The sequence below is a fragment of the Salvelinus sp. IW2-2015 genome, linkage group LG1 (genome assembly GCF_002910315.2).
Source record: "Salvelinus sp. IW2-2015 linkage group LG1, ASM291031v2, whole genome shotgun sequence".
In the NCBI taxonomy this organism is placed as follows: domain Eukaryota; kingdom Metazoa; phylum Chordata; class Actinopteri; order Salmoniformes; family Salmonidae; genus Salvelinus; species Salvelinus sp. IW2-2015.
Window position 1 is genome coordinate 27,950,194 of NC_036838.1, and position 18,576 is coordinate 27,968,769.

General features: G+C 41.5%; 2 protein-coding genes across 5 annotated transcripts; both read left to right on the forward strand.

Moving 5' to 3' along the window:
• Positions 1-802: 802 nt before the first annotated feature.
• On the forward strand, positions 803-8,705 carry LOC111963974 (serine/arginine-rich splicing factor 3). The gene is made up of 7 exons (XM_023987593.2): positions 803-881; positions 1,330-1,384; positions 1,615-1,825; positions 1,958-2,104; positions 3,800-3,838; positions 4,986-5,072; positions 8,226-8,705. Exons 2-7 carry the CDS (start codon positions 1,378-1,380, stop codon positions 8,251-8,253), a joined length of 519 nt encoding a protein of 172 aa, XP_023843361.1. The 5' UTR covers positions 803-881; positions 1,330-1,377; the 3' UTR covers positions 8,254-8,705.
• Positions 8,706-9,264: 559 nt separating this feature from the next.
• LOC111963979 (uncharacterized) lies at positions 9,265-18,543 on the forward strand. 4 transcript variants are annotated; one of them, XM_023987631.1, is made up of 10 exons: positions 9,265-9,533; positions 10,263-12,093; positions 12,253-13,869; positions 16,443-16,593; positions 16,782-16,916; positions 17,054-17,135; positions 17,307-17,421; positions 17,556-17,660; positions 17,855-17,931; positions 18,087-18,543. In XM_023987631.1, exons 2-10 carry the CDS (start codon positions 10,315-10,317, stop codon positions 18,178-18,180), a joined length of 4,155 nt encoding a protein of 1,384 aa, XP_023843399.1. In that variant the 5' UTR covers positions 9,265-9,533; positions 10,263-10,314; the 3' UTR covers positions 18,181-18,543. The 4 variants fall into 4 exon arrangements, with proteins under 4 accessions (XP_023843399.1, XP_023843373.1, XP_023843391.1 ...); XM_023987605.1 differs by having other exon boundaries at positions 10,263-13,869; XM_023987623.1 differs by having other exon boundaries at positions 10,307-13,869.
• The last annotated feature ends 33 nt before the right edge of the window (positions 18,544-18,576 follow it).

Genomic DNA, 18,576 nt, shown 5'->3' on the forward strand with positions numbered 1-18,576 from the left:
GCTGGGTCTTCCTTAGTAATCTATAATGGACTGTAGCCCCTGCCACAATCAGCAGGCGTCAGAGCCTGCTTAATAGGATTCCACCTTGTTCCTATATTGTCCCTTTACTTGTTTGATGGCTCTGAGGACGTCGTAGCAGGACGTGTAGGTTCGTGTCCTCAGCCGTTACTTCAGGGTTGACTACGATAGCCCTGTGAGTGGTAGCCCTGTCCTTTAGTTTAGCACTAATCCTCAATTTTAATCCAGGGCTTTTGATTGGGAAAGCAGCGAATCTTCACTGTGGGGATAATGTCTGCAATGTATTTGGTAATGAAGCCGGTGACACGGAGGTGGTTAGCGACGTTCTATCTAATAGCACACCCCCTCGGGCCTTATTGATTAATTATAGACTTGGTGGTTTGAGTCCTGAATGCTGATTGGCTGGCAACGTTGGTAAACAATTTATTATAGCAATAAGGCACCTCGGGGTTTTGTGATATATGGACAATATACCATGGCTAAGTGCTGTGTCCAGGCACTCCGCGTTGCGTGGTACATAAGAACAGCCCTTAGCCGTGGTACAGTATATTGGCCATATACCACACCTCCTCTTGCCGTTTTGCTTAATTATACACCATGCTGGATAAACTATATATTACGTACCCTGCAATGTATGCTTAAGAAGAACCATTGTATAAATAAATACATGTTATTTAGGTATCTGGTCTCGACACAGCTTTTTTTTTTTAAGAAAAATATACTTGGTCAGGTAGTCATAATACTCCACTCCAGTAGACGGCGATAGGCCACCGGTAAACCACTTTACTGACCCCGAGCTGTCTAGATTATTTCTTTCATTTCAACGCCATTTTCGAACACCGTGTGGAGACTGCTGTTCGCAGGTAAGATTAGTCTGATCCGTGTTGGGAGACTTTGGCGCAGATATAACGAGTACAATTGTGATTAATGGATGTGGGAATGAAAACCGTTTACGATTTAACAACATCATTCACTGTAAAATTGTTTTGCTTTAGTCGAATAGTTCGTTTGAACCGTCAACAAAAGCCAGCATCTTGCTAAGCTAACCGCGATGCTCCTCCACTGCTAATATTAGCTAATGGAAGCTAACAATGAGCAGCACTGCTAGATTAATACAATACATGTTTTTGCTGTCTAATTTATGAATGTATTTATCCATGCACTTGTTACTTAAAGATGTAAATAACTAGCGATCGTATTAAGTTCCATTTAAACAATCGCGTTGTTGGTAGCTAGCTAAGCACGTTAACTTGATAGCTAACAATATAGTTAACTAATCAATGCTAATCAAGTCTCCCTCCTTTCTTCCAGATTTATATTTTTTTGTCAACCCTTCAACGGAAACAAGGATCCTTCGAGATGGGAGGTAATTACCTAACGTGATATGCACCCAGCGTGTATTCCGGTCTCATTTCTTATATGTAAAAAAGTAAAAACTATTAGCTTAATTAGGGGCGTTTGGCCACTTAACACAGCGTTGTCACAAATTATGTCGATGGGAGTGATGTGAATTAGAACAATTCTAATGAATGTAATTGTGAATGACTGGATGTAGTACTTGTGGTATCTTATTTTCCTCTTTCCTTTCACTCTTAGAACCTGCTCATCTCAGAGATTGTCCTCTTGATTGTAAGGTATATGTTGGGAACTTGGGCAACAGTGGAAACAAGACTGAGTTGGAGAGGGCGTTTGGGTACTATGGCCCTCTGCGTAGTGTGTGGGTGGCGAGGAACCCACCAGGCTTTGCCTTTGTCGAGTTTGAGGACCCAAGAGATGCAACTGATGCTGTGAGAGAATTGGATGGGAGGTAAGCCACTACTTAAATACATTCTTGTCCACCAAGAATGTGAAATTCAGTTAATCACTTGAGCAAAACAGTGAGTCATATGCCATATTCCAGTCTAACTAGTATTCTTCTGCAATTAATGTATGTGAACAGGACTCTGTCTGGCTGCAGAGTGAGAGTTGAGTTGTCCAATGGTGAGAAACGCTCGAGGAGCCGCGGACCTCCACCCTCCTGGAGCCGTCGTCCTGGACGTGATGACTACAGCAGCAGGCGCCGTGGGAGCCCGCCTGTCAGACGCCGGTATGATACATCACCTTTCACCTAGATTTATTCTCACTTATCTTTAACGTGTAGGCCAACAAGTGTTTATAACCTACCTACCTTGCCAGTCAACCCCACACCCTCCCTTCCATCCCTTCCAATTGTATCATATGTCCTATCATTTCAATTTAGTGGGCTGGATTTGGCAGGTAGACACACACACACACACACACACACACCTGCACTGTCTGTAGGTTGGTTAGTGCTGTGATACATTATAACATTTTTACTATGGACACAATCAGAGTTGGAAAAGGATCATTTACTCATCTGAGGGATTGGGTCTTTTTTTCAGGTCAAAATTTAGGTGATTTTGAAAGGTTTATTTCAGGCATCATTTGTTGATCTGGGCAATACATTTTTTAAGGTAAATTCTTTAAGATAAACATTTATCACCCATCAAATTTCGGAAAAAGGGGGCACTTGTTTGATCATTTAATTGCTATCTGGATGTCAGTTTTGTTTCATTTTCTCAGTTTCGTTTTTTGCCATCGATCTATATTAATAAAAATGAACCCCGTTGCAGAGTCATCACCATGCCTCTTCTCACCACCCTCTGAGACAGTCAGTCAACTAGTCCTCTTACAGCATCATGTGACCACTGACCAGCGCCAGCACTGTGCCCCACCCAATCAGCTTCGCTGGTGCCGTGTCACTTGACCCAGGCATGGCCAGTCGTCATGTTCCGCTCCAGCCTATTGGTTCCTGAGCATGCAGCTCTCAGCTTCCTCCTCCTCCAACCTTAACCCAATCGTCAGCGTCGCAGCCCACCTCACAATTCTGACCAGTCAGCGATTTAACTACTTTCCCCAATTATCAACACAACTACCTACAAGCAGCACAGCAGGCCCCGGCTAACCACACAAAGACAGGGAAAATCTACAACTACTGTACCCCCTCCAGCCAACCAACTCCATAACTCCAACATTTGCAACATGTGGCAAATCCTCTCTGCAAATTCTACCTCCCTCGCCATCAGTGTGGCTTCCTTGCGTCATTTCTATCTTGTGTCCAAACCCCCAAAAATAGTAAGTTGCTTTTCTCCTGCTTTTTGTAGTGTCATGCTTACCACAGGTTTGGTTTAACAGCTGCTTGACAATATGCAATTGGCAGTCATAGAAATTGTGGCTTGAATTTAGTTTCAAACAACTTTTGAGTACGATTATTATCATTTAGAATCTCCCTCTCATAGATTACAAATAAAAAGCTTTTGTCCTGAAACTCAAAAGTTGTGGGGTCTTGGAGCTGCCCTGGTTAGCATTAACTGTGTATTACCATTTATGAGGTCCAATATTGGTAGTGATTTAAGAAATGTGCCCTTTGTACGTTTGTACAACAAATAGTACAGGTATGTAGCTTTTAAGTCTGCATACTTGTATTTTATAGCTTCTAATTCATTGTCTCACTTTGTTTATATGCTTGTGTTCATTTAAACTTCCCCGTTCTCCTGAGTTTTATAAGAGGTCTCATTTTGACCTCAGTTGGTTGTCCAGGCATTCTGTCCTCTAACAGGGGTGCAGAGGGATCCCCTGATCTGTCCCGTCTGCAGAAAGAGGAGGGCTGTGTGTGGTATTGTGTAATGATGCTTCTTCAGGAGTAAGGAATGTCATGTTTGACAGGTGTTATTGATGCAATAATACCCTGTATTGAAACTGTTTTCCCTTCTCCGTCCAGCTCTCCTAGGAGGAGGAGCATTAGCCGCAGTCGCAGCAGGTGAGCCTAAATGCCTCTACTACATTCTCCTTAGTGTGCCCTCTTTGCCCAGCCTCCACGTCTTAACAGTTCTGTGGTAGCTATCTAACTAGTAGGGATGTAAAGATTCACCAATCTGCACCGGTCCCTGATTTTTAAAATACAAGTTCATATTACATTCTTTCTACCTTCTGAAAATACCTCATCTTTTGTGACTGACCACTAGCACGTCCTCTCCTTTAGTGGCAAACTGCATGTAACTGTTGCCAGTCATTGATCTACAAGTCATTTTGCATGCCGAACAACCCCGGGCAATATCAGTAGCCTAGTCGAACTGCACTGTGCCCAACTTTGCGTGCTGGCCAACGTGAGTTAGTCGGCCTGTTCCTGGTCGTGCACATCTGCTCGGCACCTTCAGCATTCAAATGCTAAAATGTCTTGCGTGATATTAGGCTTTATTAGTTGAGTGAGAACCTGTGCTTTGCTAGGTTGTCGTCTCTGCGAATGTTAAATGGTGTTTTACTGGAATCAACACTTATCTGGCTATACCTCCTGAACAGGGCTTACTATAGATCTGATTTTGATTGTTCAAGTTCACCATCAGCAATAGTTTTGGTTAAAAACATTTTTACATCTTAACATTAAGTTCCCTGTTTGGGGGACTTTGAGTGGTTCTGGGCTGGGTGTTTTGGTGTACAAAGCGCTTTATATATATTGTCGGGTCCCGTGTCTTATAGTGCAAAAAAGCCCAATCTCTCCACTCCTGCTCTACCAGCGGGGCTGACCTGAAGTGTCAGGTTTCAGATGCTACATTTGCTGAGTGACTTGTCACATTTCTGAGCCTATCTAGACAAAGGAATTATTTCCTGTCTAATAGTGTTGCACAGTATACCGGTTATATCACGGTCCCAAAACATGGTACTTATGATACCAACATTTTAGAATACCGTAGTACCTTTTCATATGTTACTACAAAAATGTTCGGCCCTACCAATCTAAAGAACCCACTTCCGACTGTTATAAAATGTTTATACATGGTTCAGACGTTGTCGATACTAATTGATGCTCTATAGCTTTAAGTGACCATTGTTCAAATGTAATATTTCTGATATTACATGCGAGTACCGGTACATCGGAAACACACTCTAATTGACTTGTTCTTCTCTAGGTCTCTGTCTCGAGACCGAAGAAGAGATAGGTCTATCTCCAGAGACAGGAACCATAAACCTTCAAGATCCTTCTCAAGGTCCCGGAGGTAAGTGTGTGTTCATGACGTTAATGGCATCTGTTTCTTGTCTTTGTGTATCCACAGGCGTCTTCCTATATGTGTAGTGGTAGTTATAGTGTGTGTAGTGTAGTTATTGACACCCTTGATGACGATGCACAAAAATGACTACAATAATTTTGAAGCACTATGCTCTAACATTGTTGTAAATTATATTAATAAAATTGCGCATAAATACATTTTGTTTAACAAGTAATAAAACATTTGCCTATTATCGACACCCCTGTTTTAATTTCTTTTCAATACCTCACCTAGTGAGGATGATGCCACTGAGCCTTTTTCAGAAATGTTTTATGAGTTGGTTAACACGTTAGAAGGAATCTTAGACCGTTCCTACATACAGAGTCCTTCCAGAGCCTTTGTTTGCTCTTATGGACTGCACTCTGCAATTCAAACTACAGGTTTTCAATGGGTTTCAAGTAGAGGTCGACCGATTATGATTTTTAAACGTCGATACCGATTATTGGAGGGCCCAAAAAAGGCCGATACCGATTAATCGGTCGATTTTAAAATCGAAATTAAAACATGTATTTGTAATAATGACAATTACAACAATACTGAATGAACACTTATTTTAATATAATACATCAATAAAATCAATTTAGCCTCAAATAAATAATGAAACATGTTCAATTTGGTTTAAATAATGCAAAAACAAAGTGTTGGAGAAGAAAGTAAAAGTGCAATATGTGCCATGTAAGAAAGCTAACGTTTAAGTTCCTTGCTCAGAACATGAGAACATATGAAAGCTGGTGGTTCCTTTTAACATGAGTCTTCAATATTCCCAGGTAAGAAGTTTTAGGTTGTAGTTATTATAGGACTATTTCTCTCTATACCATTTGTATTTCATTAACCTTTGACTGTTGGATGTTCTTATAGGCACTTTAGTATTGCCAGTGTAACAGTATAGCTTCCGTCCCCCTGCTCGCTCCTACCTGGGCTCGAACCAGGAACACATCGACAACAGCCACCCTCGAAGCAGCGTTACCCATGCAGAGCAAGGGGAACAACTACTCCAAGTCTCAGAGCGAGTGACGTTTGAAACGCTATTAGCGCGCACCCTGCTAACTAGCTAGCCATTTCACATCGGTTACACCCTAATCTCGGGAGTTGATAGGCTTGAAGCATTGCGAAGAGCTGCTGGAAAACGCACGAAAGTGCTGTTTGAATGAATGCCTACGAGCCTGCTGGTGCCTACCATCGCTCAGTCAGACTGCTCTATCAAATCATATACTTAATTATAACATAATAACACACAGAAATACGAGCCTGTGCTTGTTCAATCATCACCCGTTTGTCGAAGTAGGCTGTGATTCAATGAGAAATTAACAGGCACCGCATCGATTATATGCAACGCAGGACACGCTAGATAAACTAGTAATATCATCAACCATGTGTAGTTAAGATTGATTGTTTTTTAAGGTAAGTTTAATGCTAGCTAGCAACTTACCTTGGCTTCTTGCTGCCCTCGCGTAACAGGTAGTCATTCCGATTAATCGGTCGACCTCTAGTTTCAAGTCCGGAGACTAAGATGGCCATTCAAGAGCATCATGAACTTTACCCAGTACCAGGACATTTTAGCCAAAAACCCAATGTGTTAGAATGGCCACGCTGTGTAAAAAAAATAATGAAATAGCAGTGAGTGCCTGTGACTGGCGAACGTCACAGGCACTCAACAAGCAGTGTTGTCCATGCTGAAGCTGCAACATAATTAGAGCAAGTTCGTTTCTTGTTTCTGACTGAAAAGTTCTGTTACCCAAATAGCTAATTTGTTTAGGAAAAATATTCCATATTCCCTTAACTCTTGCTCTCTTTACGTGAAACATGTATGCATTGCATGCATGTCACCAATAGGGCCTTGCCTATAGCATATCATCAATAAATTAGTTATAACAAAGTCCGAACACCGTAACATGTAATAGCAAAATGGATGCGGAGGACGCGGGGGGGGGAACTTGAAGCGCAAATGTTTACTGGTTGCTCAGGAGGGAAAGAGGAAGTTGAGGTATGAAAGACATTTGACGTAGTTGTAGAAACTACTGGAAATCAAGAAAAATTACGGTGTAGGAGCAAGTGCTGCGTGTGTTTTGTTTGCCAAACAGGTGCTGTTAGATTAATCTATTTCTTCAGACCATTTGGAACCGTGTAAACAACATTAAATAAATTATAAATGTTCCAGTCTGTTCGAACAAGAAAATATAATAAAAAAATATATATATAAATATTTTTTTTAAGCCTTTATTACAGCAGCGACTAAAAACAGTTGCGTGAATTGCGGTTTATTTATTGTTTAGGCTAATTATCCAAAGCTCCCTTTTTATTTCATTTTAAAGCAAATGCATGAATGGCTCGTATGCTATGTGATGAAATTAACGAATAAATGATTGCTATATAGGCCTATATTTCGATATATAGGCCTATGTAAGTTACGGTATTAAGACTAAACAGGAAGCGCTCTTAGGCCTACAACTCGATGGTGGTTATACAGGGCCACTACTATAAGAGGCTATTGATTATGGACATAATTAAGTTGGTGTCTTCTCTCCTCAATTTTCTTAGACAATTAAGGCAAGGGCTGTTTCCTTGTCTTTTTACTCCACTGCTGCCTCCGCCACATTGTTAGGCGGCAGGTAGCCTAGTGGTTAGAGCATTGGACTTGTAACCGAAAGATCAAATCCCCGAGCTGACAAGGTACAAATCTGTCGTTCTGCCCCTGAACAAGGCAGTTAACCCACCGTTCCTAGGCCGTCATTGTTCTTAACTGATTTGCCTAGTAAAATAATAAAATAGTTCAACACCAATATGCTGGTTAACCTCGCTGTTATGCACATAGCAACAAAAAATCTATTTGACTGCTCGACTACAGAAATCTCGGTCGACCAACAGTTTTTGACCAAACAATCGCGAAGTCGACTAAATTGGGTCAGCCCTAGTATGCACACTACTGGACGTCGCTCTGGATAAGAGCATCTTCTAAATGTAAAATGTCTTTACGCAGTCATTTTTGCTTGTCTTTATCAAGGGTGTCAATAATTTCGGGCCCCACTGTATTTGTAGGGCTGTCGGCATTGGATTGTAGTGCAAGTTATTATTGTTTCTGACAGATCCTCGTTTTTCCCCCAGCCGCTCTAGGACCGCGGAGAGAAAGTGAGTGACAGTCTGAAGTCTAAGTCCAACCCCGAGGATGTCTCTTGTATTGAATCAGGTTTTGGATGAGTGCGTTTCATTTTTAAAGAATCTTTTAGATTTGTTTTTTCTTTCTTCCTTTGTATGAAGTGAAACGGCCGTGTCTGTCCATCTTTGAAACAATTCCGTCTTTGCAAACTGTATCATTCACAAATTACTGTCTTTATTGTACCAAATGTGTCCTGTTTTAATTTGTTTAAATTTACATGACGCATTGTCAAATTAGTTAAAGGATTGATTTAGAAAATGTTTTCAGTCCACTTGGCAATTATTTCCCCCATAAATTCTGAAGTAAATACTTCATACAGGAAGTAGCTGTCACACTGCATGTTGAATAGAATGTGGTAACTCAACTACTTTGTACCTGTTTCTGTTAAACTGTTTGAAGTGATTGAATTAAACATTTGGTAACAGGTTTCCCTGGGCATAACTTTTTGGATTTTTTTGAGTTATGTTTCATTCACTTTTGATTGTGACTCACTGAATGCTACATTCTTGGATGGGAGATGGAAGGATTGATGTGTAAATCAAAGCTTAGTCATTAAATTGTTCTTAAGATGGAAATTTGTGTGACTCAGGTTGATGGAAATTTGTGTGACTGAGTCACCGATTGAATGATTTGGGTAATTCCGTCTGCATTGCAAATGTATATCTTTTTGATTTATTCAAAGTTGGATAACTTGCAATCCCTTAACCCTTAAGTCATAATGAAATAGGGCTGGGAAACAATGACCACTGCTAATTCAGAGCTGTATTTGGTTAAAAGAAAATCGGACTGATATACTGATACTGATTTCACCCATCCAGGATTTACTGTAATCATAACGCCAGTTAAACCATGAAGGGTAATAGGCCCATGTGTGTGATGTTGTGTAAATACATCACTATTGGTTGGTAACAGTAAGAAATTTTCATGTTTTGTTTTTTTACTTCGCCATAACGTATTCACAGTGAAGTTCTCATGACCAGAACTGCCTCAAAGCTATTAGTTTAGCAGTTTCCGGAAGGATCCCTTTTGTACAAGGATGTTTGCGCAGTTCAGTTTGTTTCGACATAAGAGCTAGTCTCAATTGCACAGGAAGTCTTTGGTCACAGTTGCTGAAATCGGAAACGGTTTCAACAGAAGAGTTAAACCTGGCATGCTATACTAGCTAGGACTTGACATCATACAGTGTTTTTGGAGGAGTTTTAAAGGATTTCCTGAACATCTCATCTGAAGGTAGAAGTCACACGTGGATTCTGGAGGTGAGTACATAAAGTATTATGGTTGTTGGAGGAAGGCGTATGTCATGTCGGGTTAATTTGCATTGGAATTTCTTCAAAAGGTTAGGTATTACACTAATGACTACAATTCTTTAAACACATTTGTGATGACATGGTTTCAGCAATGAAAACACCAGCATCTACTTTTACTGATGTCTGCAAATCTCCACTTTTTTAAAATGGACATTTGAATTGTGAGTAGTTAGTTTGATCTGCATTTTTAAAATGTTTTCTGATTAGTGTAATGTGTAACCTCAAACCAGATCCTGGGCATTAAGCCGGAGCAGTTGAAAGTCGTGAGGCAATGCGGATGTCTAGAGAGACTGTTCTGTGTGACACTCTCTGGGGTGTTGTTGACACTGGAAACAGGAAATTATTCATCATACAGTGTTTAAAATGGGGGGGGGTATTTGCAAACCTATTGTTTGCATAACTTACATGTAATTGAAAACCCCACTGTTTATTAGTTGGTGCATTTAATGTAAATGTGTATTCACCTTAGCTTTTGTGAATATCGTGTCTAATCTTGGCCTTGAGTTAAATTATTTTTCAGATAACATTTGTGCGTTTAGTTATGCATTAGTTACATAACTGGGACTGTCGGCTTAAACATCTTAGTGCCTAAACATGTGTGGTGCCTTCACAATAAGTAATTGTGTTGTGTAAAAGATGCAAAGAGCATATGGTAACTGGAAGCCTTTTTAATTCCAGCAAGGTTTAAGGATTAACAACCTACCGTCTGTGTGGTGATCTAGGAAGAACCATGTCTGACAAGAAATCAAGAAAAGTGAAAATGGGGTCATCACGAAGACGCCCTCGGAATCAAGATGAAAATGAGACTAAGAACGATGAGTCCGAAATGTCGTCAGGGCAAAGGAAAGGAGATGGGGCTGATTCGGTTTCATTAACCATACAAACAGACCTTTTCTCATCGAAAGGCTTATATTCAAAAACACCACAATTCATGGAAGATGTTAATCCATCACTAAATGACCTCGCAGAGTCACAGCTGTCTCAACCTGGAAACCCAGATCTTCTGCAATCACCTGACACCGCAGGGAAGAGGAAGAAAATGGGGTCTACTCGTAGGAATAAAGGCAACCGAGAAGAGACATACTTTGGGGAGAAACAACATGACGAAACTGGAGACACCGAAACATCCTTAGAACTTCAGGCATCCGTTGTGGAATTTGAGTCCCACAGCAACACTGAAGGGCTCCTGGGACCAAACAAAATTGAAATGGACACTGAGAGCAGAAGTCAACGTGAGTTTTTGTTTGCTTCTAACACACCCGACCAATCAGATGACCGATGTAAAGAGGAAGTTGGTGAGGTTACTGAACCTAGTAGTGAAGCTGTGGCTAGTTATAGCAGTGAAATGCTTCAAGATACTCCTCGAACCGACTCACTCCCCCATCTGTCTCTTGACCTTGCATTGCAAGCTGTTCACGGATTCACTGCTGAACCCAAAGCAGAGGACTGGAAGAAACAGGAAGAGGAGAGGCAGGAACGTGAGCATGCTGAGGCGGAGCCCTCCACATTAAACAGCTCTAGGCATTCATCAGATCAATTCCTTGAGTCAGATGCTTCAACCATCACAGAAGATTTTGAGTCATTCAATAACACAATAGTCCTCCAAAGTGGAGAAGGTGAAGAGGAACTTCAACCTGCTCTAAATGAGTCCAAAGTCCAAGATGATTTTAACTCTATTGGACCAGGCAATCAGGAAGCATTGCACCAAAGAGATGAAGCAGAGGACCTTGTTGATCTGATAGTTGAAGAAAATATAGTACTGGCATATAGACCTCATTTTAGACAACTAGACAATGTAGAAAGCTATCAACCTGAGCGACGTGAGGATATTATCTCCTTTTTAAAATCAACCCCCTCAGACAGCTTTTTGGGTCATGACGAACGTGCTCACACAGGATCCAACTTTCCAGGGAGAAGAAAGATGGGTTCCTCGCGCAGGGTGGAAGAACATGGAGAGAGTAAGATACGTAAATATCGGTATCTTTATGGTGAGGGTGAAGAGGTCATCATGGGAAAAGAACAAGTGTGTGGCATCGAAGAGACTGAGTGTGAAATGTCTATGGAGCCTAAAGGCAGCGCCAGTGGAGACGAGAAGGAAGGCGAGCAGATGGGAAAGGAGAATTTACAAACAGAGGAAGACACAGAAAACATAGAAGAGATAGGAGAGCAGTTAGAGTGGGACATGGGAACAGTGGAAGGATTCGGTGTTAAAACATTGGAAAAGTCTCTGTTATTGGAACCGGAGCATAGAGCAGATGATGAGAAAGGAGAAGATGTTCTGATTGAACCAACCCCTTTTGACCATGTCATCTATTCATTTGGTATTGAGGATCAATTGTATAACAAAGACAACAGAGCCACTGTATTTATAGAAACTGAGAGCAACAGTGAAGCAAGCATGGCCCACATAGTTGACCCATTGTTCCAGTCCAACACTGAAGACCTCCAATCAGGAGACCCTTTTCTCAGCGAGGAGGAAGTTTATACGTTGCTTGGGAATGATTCTGAAGTGAGTGACAGCAGCCAAATAGTATATAATCATGCTCTTACAATAGATTCAGATGTCATCTTGAGCACTGAGCCCAATATCTCTCCTAGTCAACTCATCCATACTCCATGTGTGGAAATCACTAACCCCTTTCTCATTCTCAACCCACTATTACTGCAGAGTATTCAAGGGAATGAGGAGGATGCAAACACTGACTCCAATACCACAAACGGACTGGACACATCAGTCATTTTATTCAGCGAGGGGGAAGTTAGTGATCACGTGCTGCTTGTAAATGAAGTGGGTGTTGGCAGCCAAGTGACGTATGATGGAGCAACTCTCACAACAGAGCCCTGCCAAATAGATGAGCCTTTGAGCACTGATCCTAATATCTCTGCTAGTCAACTCGTCCAAGCTTCATACTCGGATGAAAGCACCAACTCATTTCTCAAACCACCCTTACTGCAGAGGGTTCAGGACCAAGGTGATAATGCAGCAAACACAGACTCCAATCAGAGTTCCTCTCCAAGCAGGAGGAGAAAGATGGGGTCGACTCGCAGGCATCCTGCACAAAGAGAAGAGGGCACAGAGGAAAAACAAGAAGAAATAAAAAAAGCTGAGGTGTTAGAAGACAAGGGAGAGGACATGGAGTTTGAAATGTTGATGAAATCAAAGGATGGAGCTGGTAAAGAGAAGAACGAAGGAGACAAAAGAGATGAGTATGTCCTGACTGACCTCAGCTGTTCTGTCAGTACTTTAAATCAAAAGGGAAGAATGGATGGTAACGAAATAGAAAGTAAGAGACAGTCAATCATAAATGATGAATCCATGGCAACACAACTCATTCTTCAAAGTGAATCCGAGTTGACTGATAGTAGCCAAACTCTTCACAACCCTGATTTTCCCACTGTAGAGTCCTACCCGTCCAATGACACAATGAACTCAAATCCTTATGTCTCTGGTTTGCAACACGAAGAAACATCATTGGAGGTAACACTCTGTGAATCAAGAGAAAGCACCGACTCCCCTCCAGATCCCCCCTCGCTGCAGAGTTCTCTTGGTCCGAAAGAAACGGCAGGCGCCCCACGGAGGAAAAGGAAGATGGGTTCCACTCGCAGGACTCCTCGAGATAGACAAGGAGAGGAGAGAACAGAGGGAAAGGAGGATGAGAAAGAAAAAGACACAGAGGTTCTAGAAGATGTAGGCGCGGTCATGATAGCAGTAGAAATTGAGTCTAGCATAAAGCCTGAGCTTGAGGAAATTCTAGAAACGGTGACAGTGGAGCAGGTGACAGAGACCATAGTAGTAGAAGGAGAATCTGCCTTAGAAAGGTCTGAGCTTGTAGAAGTTAAAGTTAGAGAGGCGGAGGAGGTAGAAGTGAAAATAGCCGCTGAGAGCGAAAGCAACCAAACTCCCTGTGGTTTAGCAGCCCAAGAGTCAGGTGATATGGTTTGTATAGATTCTCATCGACTCACCCAAACTGCTTACATGGAACAACGTCTTTCAACACCAAGCCCCAGTCTTCCTTCGAAATTATCTCTCTCTCTGAGTTCCCAATCTCACAAGGATGTTAATCAATCCAAAGCTACAGGGAAGAGAAGAAAGATGGGCTCTACCCGTCGGACACCAGGTGGACTCCACTCAGAGGAAGAAAAGCAGGAGACAGGAGAAAAGGTAACAGGGGAAGAGGTTAGAGAGGAAGCCATTGGAGATCCGGACGTGTGCAGGGCTAAAGCTGTCAGTCTGGAGGACCAACAGGAGAGGAAGAGCACAGAGAAGGAGACAATATTCATAGAGGTACTGTGGCATTCCTTACAAATGATTCTCATAGCATTCTTGAAAAATGTTATAATAAAGAAAAGATAATTGTCACAACTAGGAATTTGATGTGTTTATTGGTAGGCTCATTGGATTTATTTTTTAACCTGGTTAAGAACAAATTCTTATTTACAATGACGGCCTATAGTGGGTTAACTGCCTGGTTTAGGGGCAGAATGACAGATTTTTACCTTGTCCGCTCGGGGATTCTATCCAGCAACGTTTCGGTTGCTAATGTTTTTTTTTTATATACTAGGAAATTGTTCATAGGCTGTAAGTCTGACCTCGGCACTAACCTTTCAAAATACAGTGCCTTCAGAAAGCATTTATACCCCTTGACTTTTTCCACATGTTGTTAAAGCCTGAATTAAAAATGGATTAAATAGGTATTTTTTTTCCTCCTCCATCTACAGGCTAGACACCATAATGACAAAGTGAAAACATGTTTTAGGATTTTTGGGGGGGAAAATTGAAAATGAAATACAGAAATATCTAATTTACATAAGTATTCACACCCCTGAGTCAATACATTTTAGAATCACTTTTGGCAATGATTACAGCTGTGACTCTTTCTGGTTACTGACCAGACCGCTCGCAGGACTTGCAGCGCGTCAAGCCTCACAAATAGAACCAAGTTCTATATTAGCGCCTGGCTACGAAGACGCGCATGAGCAGTGTGGTGATTGAATAACATGTGTACATTTATATTGCAGCGCACAAGTTGCAAAATAAATGTACACATACTTGTTATTCAATCACCGCACCCACACTGCTCGCGCGCGTCTGCGTAGCCAGGCGCTAATATAGAACTTGGTTCTATTTGCGAGGCTTGACGCGCTGAAAGTCCTGCCTCTCCCATCTCCTCATCGATTTTTAGGAGCATTTACCCACCTGGGTGATTGAAATATGAACTGAGGTCCACAGGCCAGTTGGTGGTGGTAATGCACCTTAAAGTTGGTCGCCAACCATCATATAAAGTCCACTGAAATGTGTCTTCCACATTTAACACAACCCCTCTGAAGAAGCCTAAAGGAGGAGAGATTACTAGAAACGAACTCTGCTTACCATTTTATCTGTAGAATAATTGTCGGAGTAGAGAACCTTTTGCATTTCAGGTAAAATAACAACCCAATGTTTATCCCAGGACAAATTAGCTAGCAACAGCAAGCTAGCTAGCTAAATTGCAATAAATGTTTAATGCTTTTTGACCGGTCCCCAAATTAATATAGTTGGTTCAGAGTTCGTTTTGATATTTCAACCTGCGTGTCCTGATCGCGTTTGGTGTGGGTGGACAAATCAACATGTGTGCGATGGCACACGCAGACGTTCTGGTCAGCATGAGCTTTGCACACCTGGATTGTACAATATTTGCACATTATTCTTTTAAAAATTCTTCATGCTCTGTCAAGTTGGTTGTTGATCATTGCAAGACAGCCATTTTCAAGTCTTGCCATTAGATTTTCAAGCCAATTTAAGTCAACTTTAACTACGCCACTCAGTAACATTTCAATGTCGTCTCGGTAAGAAACTCCAGTGTATGTTTGGCCTTGTGTTTTAGGTTATTGTCCCGGCTGAAAAGTGAATTTGTCTCCAAGTGTCTGTTGGAAAGCAGACTGAACCAGGTTTTCCCTCTAGGGTTTTGCTTGTGCTTAGCTCTATTCCATTTCTTTTTATCCTAAAAAAACCTCCTTAGTCCTTTCCGATGACAAGTATACCCATAACATGATGCAACCACCACCATGCTTGAAAATATGAAGAGTAGTAGTCAGTGATGTTGTGTTTGATTTGTCCCAAACATTCCGCTTTGTATTCAGGACATAAAGAAATGATTTTATCACAGTTTTACTTTAGTGCCTTATTGGAATATTTTTTATTCTGTACAGTCTTCCTTCTTTTCACTCTGTCATATAGGTTAGTATTGTGCAGTAACTACAATGTCGAACTTCGCATCTTCTGAGTCCGTACGGGAGTTGCAGCGATGGGTCAAGAAAAATGCTTTCCATAACAAAGGGGTTGAATAGTTAATGATTCAAGACACTTCAGCTTTTCATTTTTTATTAATCAGTGAACATTTCTAAAAAAACATAATTCAACTTTCACATTATGGAGTATTGTGTCTAAGCCAGTGACACAATAGCACAGGAGTGGAAGAAACAGGAAGAGAGGAGGCAGTAAAATGAGCATGCTGAGTCCTTCACATTTCCCAGCTCTGGGTGTTTGTCAGATCAATTCTTTGAGTCAGATGCTTCAACTATCACAGAGGATTTTGAGTCATTCAATAACACAATAGTCCTCCAAGGTGAAGAGAAACTTCAACCTGCTCTATTTTAAATTCAGGGTGTAACACAAAGTCTGGAAAAAGTTGAGGGCTGCGAATACTTTCTGAAGGCACGTATGTTAAACGTCTAATTTGTTGCATTTAAATGTTTTACAAACTGTGTGTACCAGAGAGTATGTAGGATATTGAACACACAACAGTATCACACATTTCATGTTGAAGAGATGAGCATATCCTTGTATTTCTGAGAGATAACGTTTTCTACTTGTCTAAGGTTCTTCCCTCAAGCACTGCTTTGAGTGGAGGGGGGTCTGAACAAGTGGCTGCAGCTCCACTGCCAGGCCATGGGAATAAAAGAGGTCAAGAAAAGGCAGAGCGTGTGGAGAAGAGCCCGGTCACCAGAGAGAAGAAGAAACAGACATCTGGTAAGAATTGAATGGCAGCAGTGAGGGGGTACACAGGGTTATAAGGTTAGTCTTGAGGACGTGAATTGACCTGGTAGTCATTTACTGGAGATGCATTGTTGAGGCGCTTTGCTCCACTTGACTTTGAGTGAGATCAGAGAAGTGATCGTGACTGTAATAGACCAGTCTCTCTGATCCTCCGCCTCCAGGTACCTTAGGAAGCAATGGCTCTAGATCAAACCCCTACAACGTGGTGATGGTTGGAAACAGCAGTGTGGGCAAAACCTCCTTCATGAAGCGCTTCCAAAGTGGCGAGTTCTGTATGGACCACTATGCTACCATTGGTGAGTATCGTTATCCTATTTGTATGTTTGGCACCATGCCCTTCCAGATCGTGTGAAGAAACAAACACCCTGGTACAATGTTACTGTGCTGCTCATTCATGTCTGGTTTCATGTTTGTTTGTATCTGTTCTGAGCAGGTATTGATACCTGTATACAGCCTGTGACAGTGGATGGCAGCCCAGTGACTTTACAGTTATGGGATACTGCAGGTCAAGAAAGGTGACTCTCTTAGCCCTAAGTTCATCACAGTTGGTCATTGTACATCATGCTTCGATACAGAATCTGTTCCTCTTCATATTTGAACCCATCATGTGTGTGTTTTATTTGTCAGTATATAATTACATTCATATTAGGCTGTTGTAACATCTTATGATTTACTGTCTTCCCCAGGTATCACAGTATCACCAGGCAGGTGTTCCACAGAGCCCAGGGTCTAGTGCTGATGTATGACATCACTTCCTCTCAGAGCTTCTGTGACATCCGCTACTGGGTCAACTGCGTTCAGGTAGGGGGCATTTAAATCATGCCTTTCATTTTATAACCAAAGAACAACTATGTAACAACACAAACAATTGTTTGCAGGATTCACTGTTTTTCCATTGGTATCTATTGTACTATCATTAACTTTGTAATTTGTAGGAGGGGGCCCCAGATGACGTCATTGTTATACTCCTTGGGAACAAGGCCGATTGTGCTAATCTAGAACGAGAGGTTCAGACTCATGAAGGGGAAAACCTGGCAACGGTATGTTAATGTTACTGTAACTTGAACAGACAGAATTTGGGCAACTGGGCTGTAGAATTAACATGTGGTAAGGGATGTGTTCTAAATGGGTATTTTACAGTTTTGTAGCTGGTGCTGAAATTGAGGTGTGTACCAAAGCAGGATTTAAATAATTCATCATAAGTACAATACTATTATTGATGTCACTCTTACAGGGGTACGGCATGCTCTTTATGGAGTGTAGTGCTGCCACAGGTGACAATGTGACTCTGTCTATGGAAACGCTGGCAAGGTAAGACATGCAGACTGGTCTTTAACGTAGAAGCTGTTGTTGGTATGTGTAGTGTGGATTTGGCTGTTGTCTCTTTTGCGTGTTGTCATCTTCTGCTTGTGGGAAATGACTCTCTGTGAATAGTCAAGCATTGATTTGGTGTGCGTTGCTTCAAGGACGCTAAAGCAGTTGGGAGAGGAGACACGACAAGAAGAGGGAAGCTTGGTGTTGCAGAAAGAACCCCCGAAGAAGAAATCAGGCTGCTGCTGATCAAGGTGGAGAAGACTGTGAGATGTACCAATCTGCAGCACAGTCGCACGCACACGCGCGCACACACATTTGTGCCTCATACGCCCTTGTGATTTGTATTTTATTTCTAAATGTAATATATCAAATGCGTTGAACAAATCATGTAGTAATAGTGATGTGACACTTGAAATGATCCTCCCTTTGGTACTTCCTTTAATTACTGTTTATGGCGGGGGAAATATAAAATCTTTGAGGTATACGTTCATACCAACACTATTCATTTATATTAGATACTTATGTGTCATAATTGTAGGGTTTCTATTTGCATGAAAAATATCAAGCTATGCAGCTTATAAATGCCTAATAAATTCATAATACATTCAACTGCCTCCGTAGTTAGTCATATTGACAGAAAAT

What these genes read in the sequence shown, in the direction of transcription:
- LOC111963974 (XM_023987593.2), top strand. An exon ending in ATTAGCCGCAGTCGCAGCAG is followed by an intron (nt 3,839 to 4,985) that starts GTGAGCCTAAAT and finishes GTTCTTCTCTAG; the next exon opens with GTCTCTGTCTCGAGACCGAA. An exon ending in TCCTTCTCAAGGTCCCGGAG is followed by an intron (nt 5,073 to 8,225) that starts GTAAGTGTGTGT and finishes TTTTTCCCCCAG; the next exon opens with CCGCTCTAGGACCGCGGAGA.
- LOC111963979 (XM_023987605.1), top strand. Translation starts at nt 10,315, where the DNA reads ATGTCTGACAAGAAATCAAGAAAAGTGAAAATGGGGTCATCACGAAGA. An exon ending in GAAGAAGAAACAGACATCTG is followed by an intron (nt 16,594 to 16,781) that starts GTAAGAATTGAA and finishes CTCCGCCTCCAG; the next exon opens with GTACCTTAGGAAGCAATGGC. An exon ending in TCTATGGAAACGCTGGCAAG is followed by an intron (nt 17,932 to 18,086) that starts GTAAGACATGCA and finishes CGTTGCTTCAAG; the next exon opens with GACGCTAAAGCAGTTGGGAG.